General features: G+C 58.8%; 5 protein-coding genes across 5 annotated transcripts; 2 read left to right on the forward strand and 3 right to left on the reverse strand.

Moving 5' to 3' along the window:
* Positions 1–273: 273 nt before the first annotated feature.
* On the reverse strand, positions 274–2,311 carry J7T54_005745 (uncharacterized protein; the record flags this gene model as incomplete). Its single annotated transcript, XM_051508280.1, has 6 exons — positions 274–732; positions 819–1,136; positions 1,223–1,499; positions 1,682–2,068; positions 2,129–2,181; positions 2,264–2,311. 6 exons carry the CDS (start codon positions 2,309–2,311, stop codon positions 274–276), a joined length of 1,542 nt encoding a protein of 513 aa, XP_051360571.1.
* Positions 2,312–2,727: 416 nt separating this feature from the next.
* Positions 2,728–5,252, forward strand: J7T54_005746 (uncharacterized protein; the record flags this gene model as incomplete). The annotated part of the gene is made up of 3 exons (XM_051508281.1): positions 2,728–2,957; positions 3,020–3,818; positions 4,086–5,252. 3 exons carry the CDS (start codon positions 2,728–2,730, stop codon positions 5,250–5,252), a joined length of 2,196 nt encoding a protein of 731 aa, XP_051360572.1.
* Positions 5,253–5,801: 549 nt separating this feature from the next.
* On the forward strand, positions 5,802–7,636 carry J7T54_005747 (Acyl-CoA synthetase (AMP-forming)/AMP-acid ligase II; the record flags this gene model as incomplete). The annotated part of the gene is made up of 4 exons (XM_051508282.1): positions 5,802–5,898; positions 5,978–7,008; positions 7,064–7,238; positions 7,305–7,636. The coding sequence occupies 4 exons, from the start codon at positions 5,802–5,804 to the stop codon at positions 7,634–7,636; spliced, it is 1,635 nt and encodes a 544-aa protein (XP_051360573.1).
* Positions 7,637–7,780: 144 nt separating this feature from the next.
* J7T54_005748 (Sterol esterase-like protein) lies at positions 7,781–9,958 on the reverse strand (the record flags this gene model as incomplete). The annotated part of the gene is made up of 1 exon (XM_051508283.1): positions 7,781–9,958. One exon carries the CDS (start codon positions 9,956–9,958, stop codon positions 7,781–7,783), a length of 2,178 nt encoding a protein of 725 aa, XP_051360574.1.
* A 708-nt stretch (positions 9,959–10,666) lies between these two features.
* Positions 10,667–12,454, reverse strand: J7T54_005749 (uncharacterized protein; the record flags this gene model as incomplete). The annotated part of the gene is made up of 1 exon (XM_051508284.1): positions 10,667–12,454. The coding sequence occupies one exon, from the start codon at positions 12,452–12,454 to the stop codon at positions 10,667–10,669; it is 1,788 nt and encodes a 595-aa protein (XP_051360575.1).
* Between the last annotated feature and the right edge of the window lie 696 nt (positions 12,455–13,150).

Below are 13,150 nucleotides of genomic sequence, written 5' to 3' on the forward strand. Positions count from 1 at the left end.
CGTTGATGGATCGTAACGGGTCGTTGTAACGCCTAGGATGCGCCTATAAATATACTACGTGCTCCGTAGTATGGAAACCTTGAGTGATAATCCTCTATACAATCATGTGCTGCCTACTTATGCGGACTGCCCAAAGGTAGAAGAAGATGACTTCCGCCCTGCTCTGCCTTATCATGCACTGTATTGATGCGTAATCAGTGTGGGGTAGGCAGAAAACCCAACTCCCTGCTGCACGTCGGTGGATTTCTGTCCAGCCTTCTTCAGTCTTCAACCTCAGACTGTGTTCCAATCCGAGAAAGAAAGTTCCGAGTCCCCGTCCATCCACTGCCAGTCCATCGCGTGGTCCATCTCCAGCAAAGGGTCCCAGTTGAATACGGAGTCGGCCTCGAATTCAGATGCTTCCCACGACATTTGTAGCATTTGATCAGTCGCGTTACGCGCACTGGATGTCCCTGGAGTGCCGTCCGCGAGGCTGGGAATGAGTGAAGCAGCTCCATCACCGAGGCTCGACGCGTTTGCAGAGTCAATATTTGAGTCCCCGGGCCGAATCAGAGTCTCCCAGGGCACATGACCTTGCAGCTGCCAGCGCCAGCACTTCCATTCGTCACGCGTCTTGAGTGCCATGGTCGTGTCCATCAGTGTCGCTGCACAGTCGAGCGCTTGTGCAACGAGGTCCCCTTGGTTGATGCCTTTCGCCAGCCGCATCTGCCGCCGACACATGACGAATTGGACCTGGGAAAATAAGAGCAAGACCAGATGATGCACAAATTCTTGAAGTTTCGAGTGCTCGTCACTCTTCCTGGAAAAGTACGTCTCACATATCCGTGCGCGAGCATCCGAAAGAACATGAAGCTGTTGCTGGCTTTCGGCCCTGTCCTGGCCGCGTTTTGCAGGGTGTGCGACAACCGCCACAGCTCGCAGCGGATGAGGCAGACGCTAAGATTAGTGAAACCGGAGTTACTGCCCGGCTCTTTTACATCACCATTGTAGGGTTCTCTTGTTGTGCCTGTTGACGGAGAAATAAACAGCTCGGGGACATCCTTGTGTCGAACCCTCGAGTCGAGGAAGCAGACATGACGCCACAGCTGCCGTCGCATCTCATGATCCGCCGATACGGATACAAGAAGCCTCTGCGTCTGCAGCCGGATCTCTGTGCAGTCCCGTTGATAGGGCCGTCCGTCCGGACAAGAAGACTCGTCATGGGTCCCGACAGCTTCGCGACCCCCAGCTGCGGCAGGATCGTCACATAGATCATAAAGGCTCGGACGACAGCTATAGACCCCGTAGTCATAAACTCGGCCGATGCGAGGGCCTTTTCAACCCCCAGTCGGAGGTGCGCTACCAACTGCGGCTTGGAGATGCTGAAGTTGAGCGCGGCCTCCTCGTCCAGCGACACAATGGCGTCCAGCGAGAGGGCAAACATCAGCGCCTCGGTCTCTGGGTCCAGCGTGTGCAGCTTCCCTTGATCCCTTGCACCGTTTTGGTTGTGGCAGAGGTGTCTAGGATCTTGACAAAGGGGTCGACATTGTCGCAGAAGGCCTGCCAGATGAAGAGCATTTGTGAGGGCAAGGGTGAAAGGTCGTCTCCGACAGAAGTATTGAGGAGGGCATTGCTACCCAATACCGAACCCCTGATGATGACTTCGTACGGCTCCTTCAACGTACGAATCGTACTCAGGCACATATGCGTGCCCCTCAGTTGCCTCTTCGATGTCGGCAACGGCTCGGAATATGTTGTCCACTTCAGTGCAGAAGATCGACCCCCGTTCGACTCCGTGACGAGGTCGCCAAAGTCCTCGGTTGGGTCGTTCTGTTTCTGCCAAAGCTCTGAAGCATCACTTCTCCCCTGAATCTCTGGTCCCGCGCTACGAGCATACTGGCCTGTCGATAATTCCGCATCGCGCTGTAGGCGCAGCGATCTCCAGACATTGGGTGTGCCGGCGTCCGCCTCGGCCGCCCCATCTTCCATCTGACCTGCCATCTCGGTGACAACCGCCTCCAGTCGTCTCAGACGACCCATGAGCTCCTCTTGCTTCTGGGCTGGACTCTTGAACGTGATAGAGACCCAACTGCGGGGGAGGGGGGATGCGGCCGGTGACGGGGAAGTGGCACCCAATCTTGCTGCGGACGCAGTTGGAGCAGGGTTCGCGACGCTCGCATCGAAGATTGCGGCGTCGACAGTCTACGCAACTCCATATCTTCAGATCGTCTTGAGCTGCTGACGACTGATCTGTTGCGCTGGGTGCACCCCGTACCACCGGGACTTGGACTTGGATCAGAATGTCGGTTTTCCGGGTTGCAATGAATAACATAGGCTTCAGGTTTGCGAGGTTTACTGAAAATCAAGCCACGCAAGGTAAGTGATGTGAAATGAGAGGTGGACTCTCGGACACGGAGGTCGGTCTTGGGTCAGACGGCCGATGGAGATGCGCATGTCACCCTACCGCATCGGCCTCGGACACGGACTTGGCCTGCCCAGAGCAGGGAGTGACGGTAAAATGATTCTCGCTTTTAGCGCAAAGAGTTTGCTACTGTAAGCCTGAGATTTTGTTCATTTCTTTTCGAATCAGCCCTGAAAGTTGGTGGCCCTTCGGTCTCGATCGTTCTGAGCCGGGCATGGCCGTGTATAAGAGAGCCCAGCTCAGTCTGCCTGTCTTTTTCTTACAGCACTTAGATAGTCATCAATTTGTCATCGTACTGCGTCGTATCGACACACCAAAGCTTCACAATGACCAAGACAGTCATCACTCTCGGGGCCGGATGGGCAGGCCTCCCCCTAGTCCACAAGCTCCTCAAGTACACGGCCCCCAAGACAGACCTCAAAGTCGTTCTGGTGACGCCAAGCACGCACTCCTTCTGGAACGTGGCAGCCACACGCGGCATCATCCCCGGGGTCATCCCTGACGAGCAGCTCTTCCTCCCCATCAAGGAGGTCTTCAAGCAGTATCCGCCAGACAAGTTCGAGCTGCTCCTCAGATCGGCAGGGGAGATGACACCCGGGACAACACTGTGGCCGTCAGAAAGGAAGACGGCTCTGTTCAGCAATTGCAATACGACCAGCTCGTCATTGCAACGGGCTCTCGTGTCACCAGCGGACTGCCTCTCAAACCCCTCGGCGCCCATGCGTCGACGCTTTCCGCATGGCATGGTTTGCAGCAACGAATACAGGCGTCCAAGTCTATCGTCATCGCGGTTGCAGGTGCCACTAGTGTCGAGGTAGCTGGTGAGCTTGCTGCAAAGTACGGCTCGAGCAAGCAGATCACCCTCGTCATGTCTAAGAGCAAACCTTTGAGCGATCAGGGAGGCACTCTCGCGTCCGTTCGCCGTGCCATTGACGCCGATTTGCAAAAGCTCGTTGTGCATATTGCGCGCGGAGCCCGTGTCACGGACGATTCGGACAGTGGAAGCCACGGGCAGACTATGGTCCGGTTGTCCAACGGCGCAGAGCTCAAGACAGACTGCTATCTGCCTCTTCATGGTATCAGGCTCAACGCATCGTTTGTTCCTGAGGAACTGTTGGATGAAATGGGCAATGTCAGCCAAGAACCTACGATGAAAGTCAAGAACACCAAGAACATTTGGGCCATAGGGGATGTCGGATCCCTGGAGACCAAGCAGTTGACCGTCACGGATGCTCAGATCATTCACCTGGCGTCGAACCTTGATGCGGTCTTCATGGGCGGTAGATCACCGACGCCGTACACGCCCAGTGACAAGACAACGCTGTTTGTGTCGCTGGGCACCAAATTTGCTACTGGCCAGATTGGGAACTGGAAGCTGTTCGGCTTTGTGGTTTCGTGGGGTCAAGGGGAGAAAACTGTGTGTGGACACTGCCGAGGGTTGCGTTGGTGGAAAGCACCTGCGACATGCGGCGATGTAACTCGCTTGGAAAGACAGGTGGTATATCCTCGAGTATAGATGAGTGTATAATAACTCAATCGCGCAAAGAAAGATCAAGATGTGACTAAAGATGTGCCGGTAGGTAGGTAGGCCTCGTAGGCAATGGTGAAAACGGTACAGGGTAGGTCTCTGCACCCATGACGCAGCGTCGTAGACGCCAAAGATTTCAAATAGCTTGACCATCAGACACTCGATCTGTCCCATCTCCGCGCAAAGCACGTCGCCATGGCTTCGATACGCACACCAATTCTCCGTCACCTGACACAACCGACACTGCGCGCAGCGCGCTTCGTCACACACCAGCGTCGCTGGGCTCAGGTGCACGATGTGCGCTTCCTCGCCACGACCCGTCCTTCGCAGGACGTGCTCGACCGATATCGCTCGAAACTCGACGAAAAGGCACACAGCGAAGGCTTCGAGTCCATCGACAAGCTCAAGTCTGCCTATGCCGACAAGATTCGTGAGGCGCACAAGAGGGACGCGGTCGACTTCCCAATCCCCCAGGCGCCCGAAACGCCCGTGAAGCAGCCATTCCGAGGGCCATTGCCCGGGCTCGAGACCCCAGGGGAGGCAGGAGAGGCCAACGGAGGCAGGATCCCCCAGGCACCAGAGACACCCGTGACACAGCCAAACGTCGAAAGTCCCCTGGGGCAGCCCGAGATCCCCCAGGCGGACGGCACCCCCGTCACGCAACCGAACAAAGGCCAGGATGCTACGCAACAGGCGGCGCGCAGGGCGTCAGGTGCCGACAAGGCCCAGATCAAGATGCTAGACGACTACATTAACGTGGAGAAGGTGCGCGACCTGCCCGAGCCCGAGCTCACGGCCATCTGGCGCCTGCGCCACGCGCAATCAGAGCACAAGCTGTGCGCCGTGGCCCCAGCAGCGGCGTACCGGACCATGGAGCAGGCAGCGAGGGAGGCACCTCAATTCGTCCTCCCCGTGCCGCACGAGGGCCAGGGGGCCGAGATTCACTTTGTGCAGTGGACGTTTGACGCGCCCTCGCGGACGAGCACGGTCCTCTTCACGCAGCTGGCCGAGTACAAGGCGCGCGGGGAGTTTGCGCAGCCCCACACGACGGTGACGCACCACCTCGACCTCGCGGACGAGCGTGGCCTGGTGTTCATGCAAGGCCAGGTCATGGAGGGACGGGGCATCCAGCCCGAGCAGGCCAAATGGCTGGTGCTGTGCCTGCAGAGGTTCTACGGAGGGTGGGAGGCGGGCGAGGCCGAGGTCCAGGGCGAGAGGAAGCAGAGGGCGGAGGAGAGGAAGAAGCTGCTGAGCTGGTTTGCGAGCGGTGACGAGCGCTTCACCGTGGAGAAGCTGCTCGAAGAGGCGGAGAGGATGGGCTGAAGGGGGGAGAGATGCCTAGATTCATATAACCTACCAGTAGGTCACCTTTTGTACCATATCATTCCATGAAGAACACATGCCAACCAAGTGGAATACAAGACTTCCTGGCGGAAACATGCTCACACGTTCTGTTCCCCCAATTGGCACTGACGTCCGCGATCGGACCAACGCACGTTGATAGGGTAAGTCGATTCTCCCCCCCCGATTCCCGCTCCCTCCCCCCGCATGTCTCCAAGACGCCAATCTCCAGTCTCCAAGCCGCCCCCAGCTTTCATTCCCCGTATACTATCCGTAATCTGGAGAAGCTAAGACAAAGCGGGAATTGTCCATGTTCGACCCGCTGGGGCCACGGGCAGTGCCTCGGCTTCTTCTCGATGAACACTGAACAACAGGCCGGCTTTCATCGGCGGGGAGACTGAAGGCTGCCCAGCCATGATCGATCACCACCCATAGTAGTCCCCCTCACACACGCCCAACCTTCACTTTCTGTCCTCCCTCGCTGTTCCTCGAATCCTTCATCCTCGCTAGAAGTATACATAGACAGGCGCCATGGTCATTACATCAAGATTCGCGGACGTCACCGTCCCCGACGTCGACCTCTGGTCGCTGTACATGGAGACACCGCGAGCCTACCCCGATAACCACCGTACGTCAGCCGCCAGTCCTGCACGACCAGGCACTCCCCTCCCCTGGCGCAGAGTTGTAGGCACTGACACATCTCACAGCCATCCTCATTGACGGCGACACGTCCATCTCCTACACCCGCGCGCAGATCAAGGAGTACAGCATCGCCCTCGGCCAAGGCCTCAAGCACACCTTTTCCTGGTCCAAGGGCGACGTCCTCGCCTTCTACACACCCAATGACATTGACACGGCCATTGTCAACCTCGGCCTGCACTGGGCCGGCGGCATTGGCAGCCCTGCCAACCCCACGTACACTGTCGACGAGCTCGCCCGCCAGATGCAGGACAGCGGCGCCAAGGCCATCATCACGCAGACGCCCTTCCTCGAGACCGTCCTCGCCGCCGCGCGCCAGGTCGGCCTGCCCAAGGACAGGGTCCTCCTCCTCGGTCGCCAGACGCAGCAGGGCTTCCGGCACTGGCGCGACATTAACGCGGACGGGGCCTGGATGAAGCCGCGCAGGACACGGGTCAACCCCGAGACCGACCTCGCCTACCTGGTGTACTCGTCCGGCACGACGGGGCTGCCCAAGGGCGTCGCGCTCACGCACCGCAACATTGTCGCCAATTCCTCCCAGGGCGCCGTGCTCGACCTCAAGGGGCTGAGCTGGGACTTTGACGCCCACCTCGGCGTGCTGCCCTTCTTCCACATCTACGGCCTGTCCGTGGTGCTCAACGTCACGCTCATCACGGGCGCGCCGTGCGTCGTCATGCCCAAATGGGATCTGGAGAAGGCCTGCGCGCTCATCCAGAAGCACAGGCTGACCTTTCTCTACGTCCCGCCGCCCATTGTGCTCGCGCTCGGCAAGCAGCCCGTCGTGGACAAGTACGACCTGTCCACGCTGCGGTGGATCAACAGCGGCGCGGCGCCGTGCGGTAGGGAGCTCGTCGTTGCCGTGTGGGAGCGCCTCAAGGTTGGCGTGAAGCAGGGCTACGGCCTGAGCGAGACGAGCCCGACCATCACGACGCAGTTTGCCGACGAGTGGTTCCGCTTCCAGGGCAGCGTGGGCAAGCTGCTCCCCGGGATGAAGGCCAAGATTGTGGACGAGGCGGGCAAGGAGGTTCCTCAGGGCGAGGTGAGTTCATTTGCAGGAACTGTAGTATCCCAGCTCAACGTTAACACGCATACAGTCTGGAGAGCTGCTCGTCAAGGGCGACAATGTCTTCTCTGGGTACTGGAACCGCCCAGACCTGCAGGAGGGCACATTCGACGAGGATGGGTGGTTCAAGACGGGCGATGTCTTCAAGGTGGACGACAAGGGCAACTTTTACATTACGGACCGCATCAAGGAGCTCATCAAGTACAGTATGGCACCCCCAGTTGTCTTCCTTCATGGCTCCAGTCCAAGCGAGTAATGCTGACACCGCACAGAGGGTTTCCAAGTCGCACCCGCCGAACTCGAGGAGAAGCTCCATGGCCACCCGAAGGTCGGCGACGTCTGCGTGATTGGCGTCTTCAACGAGGAGGAGCACACCGAGGTGCCCCGTGCCTACATTGTGCCCAAGCCGGGCGTGGCGCCGAGCGACGAGCTGGCCGAGGAGATTGCGAGCTGGCTGGCCGGGCGGGTGGCGCCCCCCAAGAAGCTGCGTGGCGGCGTGCGGTTCCTCGACGAGATCCCCAAGTCGCAGAGCGGCAAGATTTTGAGGAGGGTTGTGGCGCAGATGGTCAAGAAGGAGGACGGGGCGGTCAAGGCGAAGTTGTAGATAATATTGTTATACATATGTACTTCAGAATTCAAACACTGTATAGACGGGTATTCTTTCTATTAACATGGCATGATCATCCCAAGACGCTTCGCTGTGTAGAATGACCACTGGATAGTTTCCAGCCCTGGATTATGCACACTGTTACTCACTCGAGTCATTAGTAGACCACGCGACCTCGTTCTCATCCGGTGACCAAGCTTCTACATGCTCACAACCCTTGGGCACCCGCACCTCGTCCCGGACGTGGCACGTCTTCCACAGCGTCTCGGCCACCTCACGGAACACCTGCTCCTCGGCATCCATGGCCCAGATGACGTCCAGATGCTCATACCCCTCAATGACCTTGCTGTGCACGACCTGGACATGCGGCTCCCGTCCACTCTGCAGCCTACGCAGGAGTTTCTTGCCGTCGACCAGGTCGTCGTTCCCACACACCCAGAGCGCAAACGGCGGAACCTGCTCATTGTACCACGCCGTGCCGCCCGGTGACTTTTGCGTCTCCAGAGGCAGTGTCGCGCCGCTGTCGCCGGACGCGTCGCTGTCGACACGCTCCTCCTCGCGGATAACGTCCTTGGTGGCGAGGATGCACTTGTGCCGCGCGAAGCACTCCCGGCCGAGCCACCAGCGCATGCTCTCCGCACTCACGTAAACGGGCGAGAACTGGAACATGCGGTCCCGCAGGCCGCGGTCCCAGCGCGTGTCGGACCAGTTGAACAGGAACGAAAAGACCTTGTAGCCCATCCAGCCGTACAGACCCGAGGGGAGGGTGGCGTGCATCGTCATCATGAATGGGATGAAGGCGTGGATGCCAAACATGACGCGGAAGAAGGCGGGCGATATGATGCGCATAAATTTAAAGTACATCTTGCCGATCAGCGGGCCGGCATAGGCGGCGGGCGCCAGGGCGCAGAACACGGTGATCTTGTCGCCCAGGTCGGGCCGCTGCTCCTTGGCCAGGGCCACCAGCGTCTGCGTGGTGCCCTGCGAGTGGCAGATGAGACCGACCTTGTCGAAGCCCGTCTCGGTCAGGACGCGGGAGATGAGGGCGGGCAGGTCAAAGACGCCAAACTGCCGAATGTTCCAGCACCACATGCGCGGATCCGAGTACTCGAGGAGCACGTGCCGGGGCGTGAAGCCGCAGCGGTTGTTGCCGAGCCAGACGTCGTAGCCCTGTTTGCAGAGCCAAAAGGCCAGGGACTGCTCATCCGTGCAGCAGTACGCGCCCGCGCTCTGCAGCAGGCCGTGGATGAGTAGGACGGGGAACTTGGGCTTTTGCTGGGGGTTCTTGAGGCGCTTCCCCCGCCGCTCAAACACGGTCGGGCCGAGGTGCTCGCGGCTGTCCTCGCTCTGGCGCGTGTACTCCTTGGGGTCGTAGACGTGCCAGAGCTCGATGATGAAGCCGTCCTCCGTCTGGACGCTGAACTCCTCGACGTCGAGTCCCACGCGGCGCGCGTAGTAGCCGGCGTCGCAGATGACGGGGTCGCGGCCGCCCTCTGTCGGCGGGAACTCCTCGGCCGTGCCCTCGCTGTCGTCCTGTACCTTGTGTGAACCGTGCTGCTTCTTCCACTGGCGGTCCTTCTCGTCGCGTATCCTGGCCCTGCGCATCTCCTCCTCGTAGAAGGGTCTGCGCTTGTCAATGTTTCGAAACGTCAGTTTGTAGAACCATTTCTTTGTCGCGGGGGGTATGCTCGTGAAGAGCGCGCCCAGCACAATGACCAGTAGGAAAGCCAGGCTGAGGAAGAAGGACGCCACCCGGAAGAAGACGCACTGGACGTCTCTGAGGATGGAGGAGGGCCCGTAGAGGGGCAGCGGTGGGAAGAGAGGGTTGGTAGACGACGGCGGCATCTGCTTCCTCAACGTCGCGCCCGCTGATTTCTGCAGGCTGTGTCCCTTTTGCCCCTGGGGCACGTGGACGACCTTGTGCTGGCCCCTCGCCTTGTGGTCGTCCGTGTTCGACAGGCGCTCTTTGGTCTCGTCGCCCTCCTTGATGTCCACCGTCTCGGGCTCATCGCCCTGCACCTCCTCCCGCAGGATGTTGAGCTTGTGCGCCTCCTCCAGCGGCACGCCGGGCAGTCGGCCGCCATCGGTGGTGACGATGACGGGGTCCTGTGGGGTGACGAACTTGGCCTGCAGCGCGACGGGCGAGGAGGTCGAGGCAGGGTGCTCGTGGGACAGCTTCTCCGACTGTCGGGCGAAGTGAATGGCCGACTTGGCTTGCTCTTGAAGGGAGAGGCGCTTCGAGTCGGGACTGGGCGATGTCTGGACGTCTTCATGATCTTGGCGCCATTCGGGCGATGGTTCGTCTACGCTGTCGCCCATTGTTCTTCGGTACGCGACTGTAAGCCGGACTCTGAAAGGGGAGATGAAAGAAGCAGATCTCGCGACGGAGGGCACAGCGCAGAGGATGCGCTAGGAGGGCTGGATGTATTGCAACATTTTGCGCGACAATGTTGATGGCAGACGATTTGGAGGATGCAGTCGATCGTTTGACGATCGTTACCGGGTTGTGGCTTTGCGGGCCTTTCTTTCGAGGGGTGCCTGCACCTGCAGTAGGAGCCTGCAAAAGGACATGGAAGCGCTAAAGCCATTGCATCATAGGCACTACGTTAGCGGAGGGCGTCCCCGCCAGCGGGTTGTGGGGGGGGCTCACGGACGGGACTCATTGGAGGCTGAAAAGTTGGCAAATCTGTGGTGGTGGTGATGCTACCTGCTCTGGTGATGAATTGACTTCCTTTAGTATTTGGCTAGAAGATTTTGCCTTCTGGGAAGCCGGTTGGAACACACCCATCCTGGCTGTCTACCGAGAGCCTCAGAGGGAGCAGCACACAATCACGATCCTTTCGATGTGGATGGTGGGTCACTCCCCAGCCTCTACAGCGGACTATCGCTGGCTCCAAGCCTCTCATCTGGAGGTTCCAAGATATGTGCAGTGATGGTGGGTCTGCGTGGTTGTGAATTCACATGTCACGCGCGCCGCGTAGCTTCTGCTCCGTGACGCAACAACAGCTGTTGCACATGCTGAGGGCCCTACGGCAATTCTCCTCGCCCAGTCTTGCTTACCCAGAGCGGCCTCTCACCGCTATGAATTCCCATGCACGCAACCTTCGCGCACATGGACATGCTCCCAAAGCAGAACTCTCTGCCCGTGAGGCCCGGTCCATAGTGAATGTACTTGCCAGAGTTGGTCAGAATGGTCTTGACCGGCTGGGGGATGACGGGCTCCTCAACAAAGCACCAGCATGTGTCCACGAGGAACTGGACACCAAACGTCTCAAGCGCGGACACGTAGCCAGCCTGCTCTGCGAGTCCCCAGTGAGAACGCCCACAGGTGATAATGACGGCGACGTCCTTGTGCTTTGCTCGGTTGCGCACGAGCTCGGCAAACTTCCCAATCTCCTTGACTGAAAAATGCGGGTTCCCAAGTGAGATCAGGTCGACCTTTTGCTGTTGCAACCCATGGGAGAAGTGATCCCAGGTGCTGCGAATCATGTCCAATGTCAGCGGTGTTTCGGTGCAACTGGACGGCTGCTTCTTGGGGCAGACAGCTTCGAGCGTCGGCGCCTCTGGTGTGATACCGACAATGTGGAACAGAGGCGCACTCGCAGAAGTACCAAACGCAGCCCCAAAGGCCTTCAGGTCGTCGAGCGACGGCGCGAGACCCTCCAGACCGGCGAGGACGGGAATCCGATTCTTGGCGACGGCCCCTGATGCGAATCCAATGACTGGCCAAAATGAATCATCCACGTCTGTAATCAACGGAAGAGTGATAATGACCTCGGCGAGCCTGTTCTCGTCTCGATAAACACCGGCATTCGGCGCTCTGCCCGTCAAGGCAATCGCCGTGTCCAGACCATCCGGTATCTTCAGCGTCCTCGCACCAATGACGCTGTTGGCAAACAGCACCGCGTTCGATTCGCCCCAGGCGATACGGTCCCCGAACCTGGGCGCCGTGTCTTGCAGGAGATAGGGCGCGCACGTAAACGTCTTCAGGGCGCCCATGTCGACGAGTGCGTTGGCAATCCGCTCCGCGTTCTCGCCAAACTCCACGTCGACGCCGAGGGTCCGCCAGCGCTTCATGTCGACGCTGATGGAGTTGATGGTGGATGGGACGCGGAACATGCCGCCCAGGTCGCGCAGTCTCTCGGCAAACGCCACGGTGCCTTGGCCGACGAAGAAACAGCCATCAATGTGGCACTGGGTCACGTCGATGAGTTCAGAAGCCCCCATCATCTCAGCCATCCGGATGATCAGGCGCAACGCGTGTCTAGTTGCCTCGCCATGGATACCACGCACTGCGTCCTTGTCCCAGTCCGACAAGGCAAGTACCGTCTCGAGGTGGTTTCTGGCACAAGTCATGTTCTTTTGGGATTCCAGGGGGGAATTGGACACTCTTCCATCGTCAATCCAGATCGTCTGGCCGTCTAGCGTGAGGAGACGCTGGAAGTCAGGTGAACCGAGTTCGAGGATTGGTATTGACTTGTCAAAGAATTCGTCCGTCATCAACACCCCCAGCGTGATGATGCTGTCCGGCCTTTCGAGCACGATGGCCTTGGGTCCCACATTGTTGAGCATGAGCTCCATCATGACCAGACTGCCACTGCACGAGCCCCTTCCGCCAGGGATAGCCAGGACTGTGTCCTTGATGATCCGACCGCGCAGGGGGTGGGACCGGTCAATCACCTCGCCTGTGTGCTGGTTGATGCCGCCCCAGAAGCTGAGCTCGACATCAGCTATACTGAGGAAACCACATGCGGTTCCGGGCGTCCGCGGATTCCCTTGAAAGACGACACTGTCTTGCGCAGTCGGTGGCATCATGTGTGCCTCTGTGGGTGGTGGTAGAGGTTGTGTGTCTCCCCAAGGAATGGAAGCAGCGACATCGGCTTCGGCTCACCGACACCTTAAGACACCCTAGCCACAAGGTACGTGTATTGTCAGGCACTGGTGAACACTTTCAACTTCCTCCGCGCGACCCATAGAGCACCAGCTTCGAGTTCTTGTTTGCTGCCTCTCCAAAGCGGGTCGCTTCCATTCGACAGATCTCACATGTGCCGCGTGGAGTCGTCAACAAATGATTGACATCGGCAAGGATTCGGCTCCCACCGTCTCACTCTCGCCGCAGAACTCGATATCATCCAGCTGACTCCAACATATGGATAACAGAGGCTCTGAGGCTTCGCTCGGGTTTCCTACAACTCGCGACGAAATGATGGCGCAGTGATGAAACCGCTACGGGACGATCAGTCATGTGCGTGCCCCCGACGGCTGTTGAGAGCGACGATGGATACAACAAGTTGCAAGTCACAAAAACAAAAGCCTTTCTTGGGGCCATGGCAACATCAACATGATGAATCGACTCCAGGTTTCCGACGTTTCCCCTCCTGCGTTGCCAGCTGCTGCTTGTCAGCCCTCAACATTCGCAGCGAGGATCATCAATGCCCCATGCCAAGCCAATTTCCCCAAATTTGCTTGCTACTAGCCGTTGTCAGCAAAAGCTGAGCATTGCCTCCAAAG

The sequence above is a fragment of the Emericellopsis cladophorae genome (genome assembly GCF_022114955.1).
Source record: "Emericellopsis cladophorae strain MUM 19.33 chromosome Unknown NODE_42_length_200762_cov_115_829016, whole genome shotgun sequence".
Lineage (NCBI taxonomy): Eukaryota > Fungi > Ascomycota > Sordariomycetes > Hypocreales > Bionectriaceae > Emericellopsis > Emericellopsis cladophorae.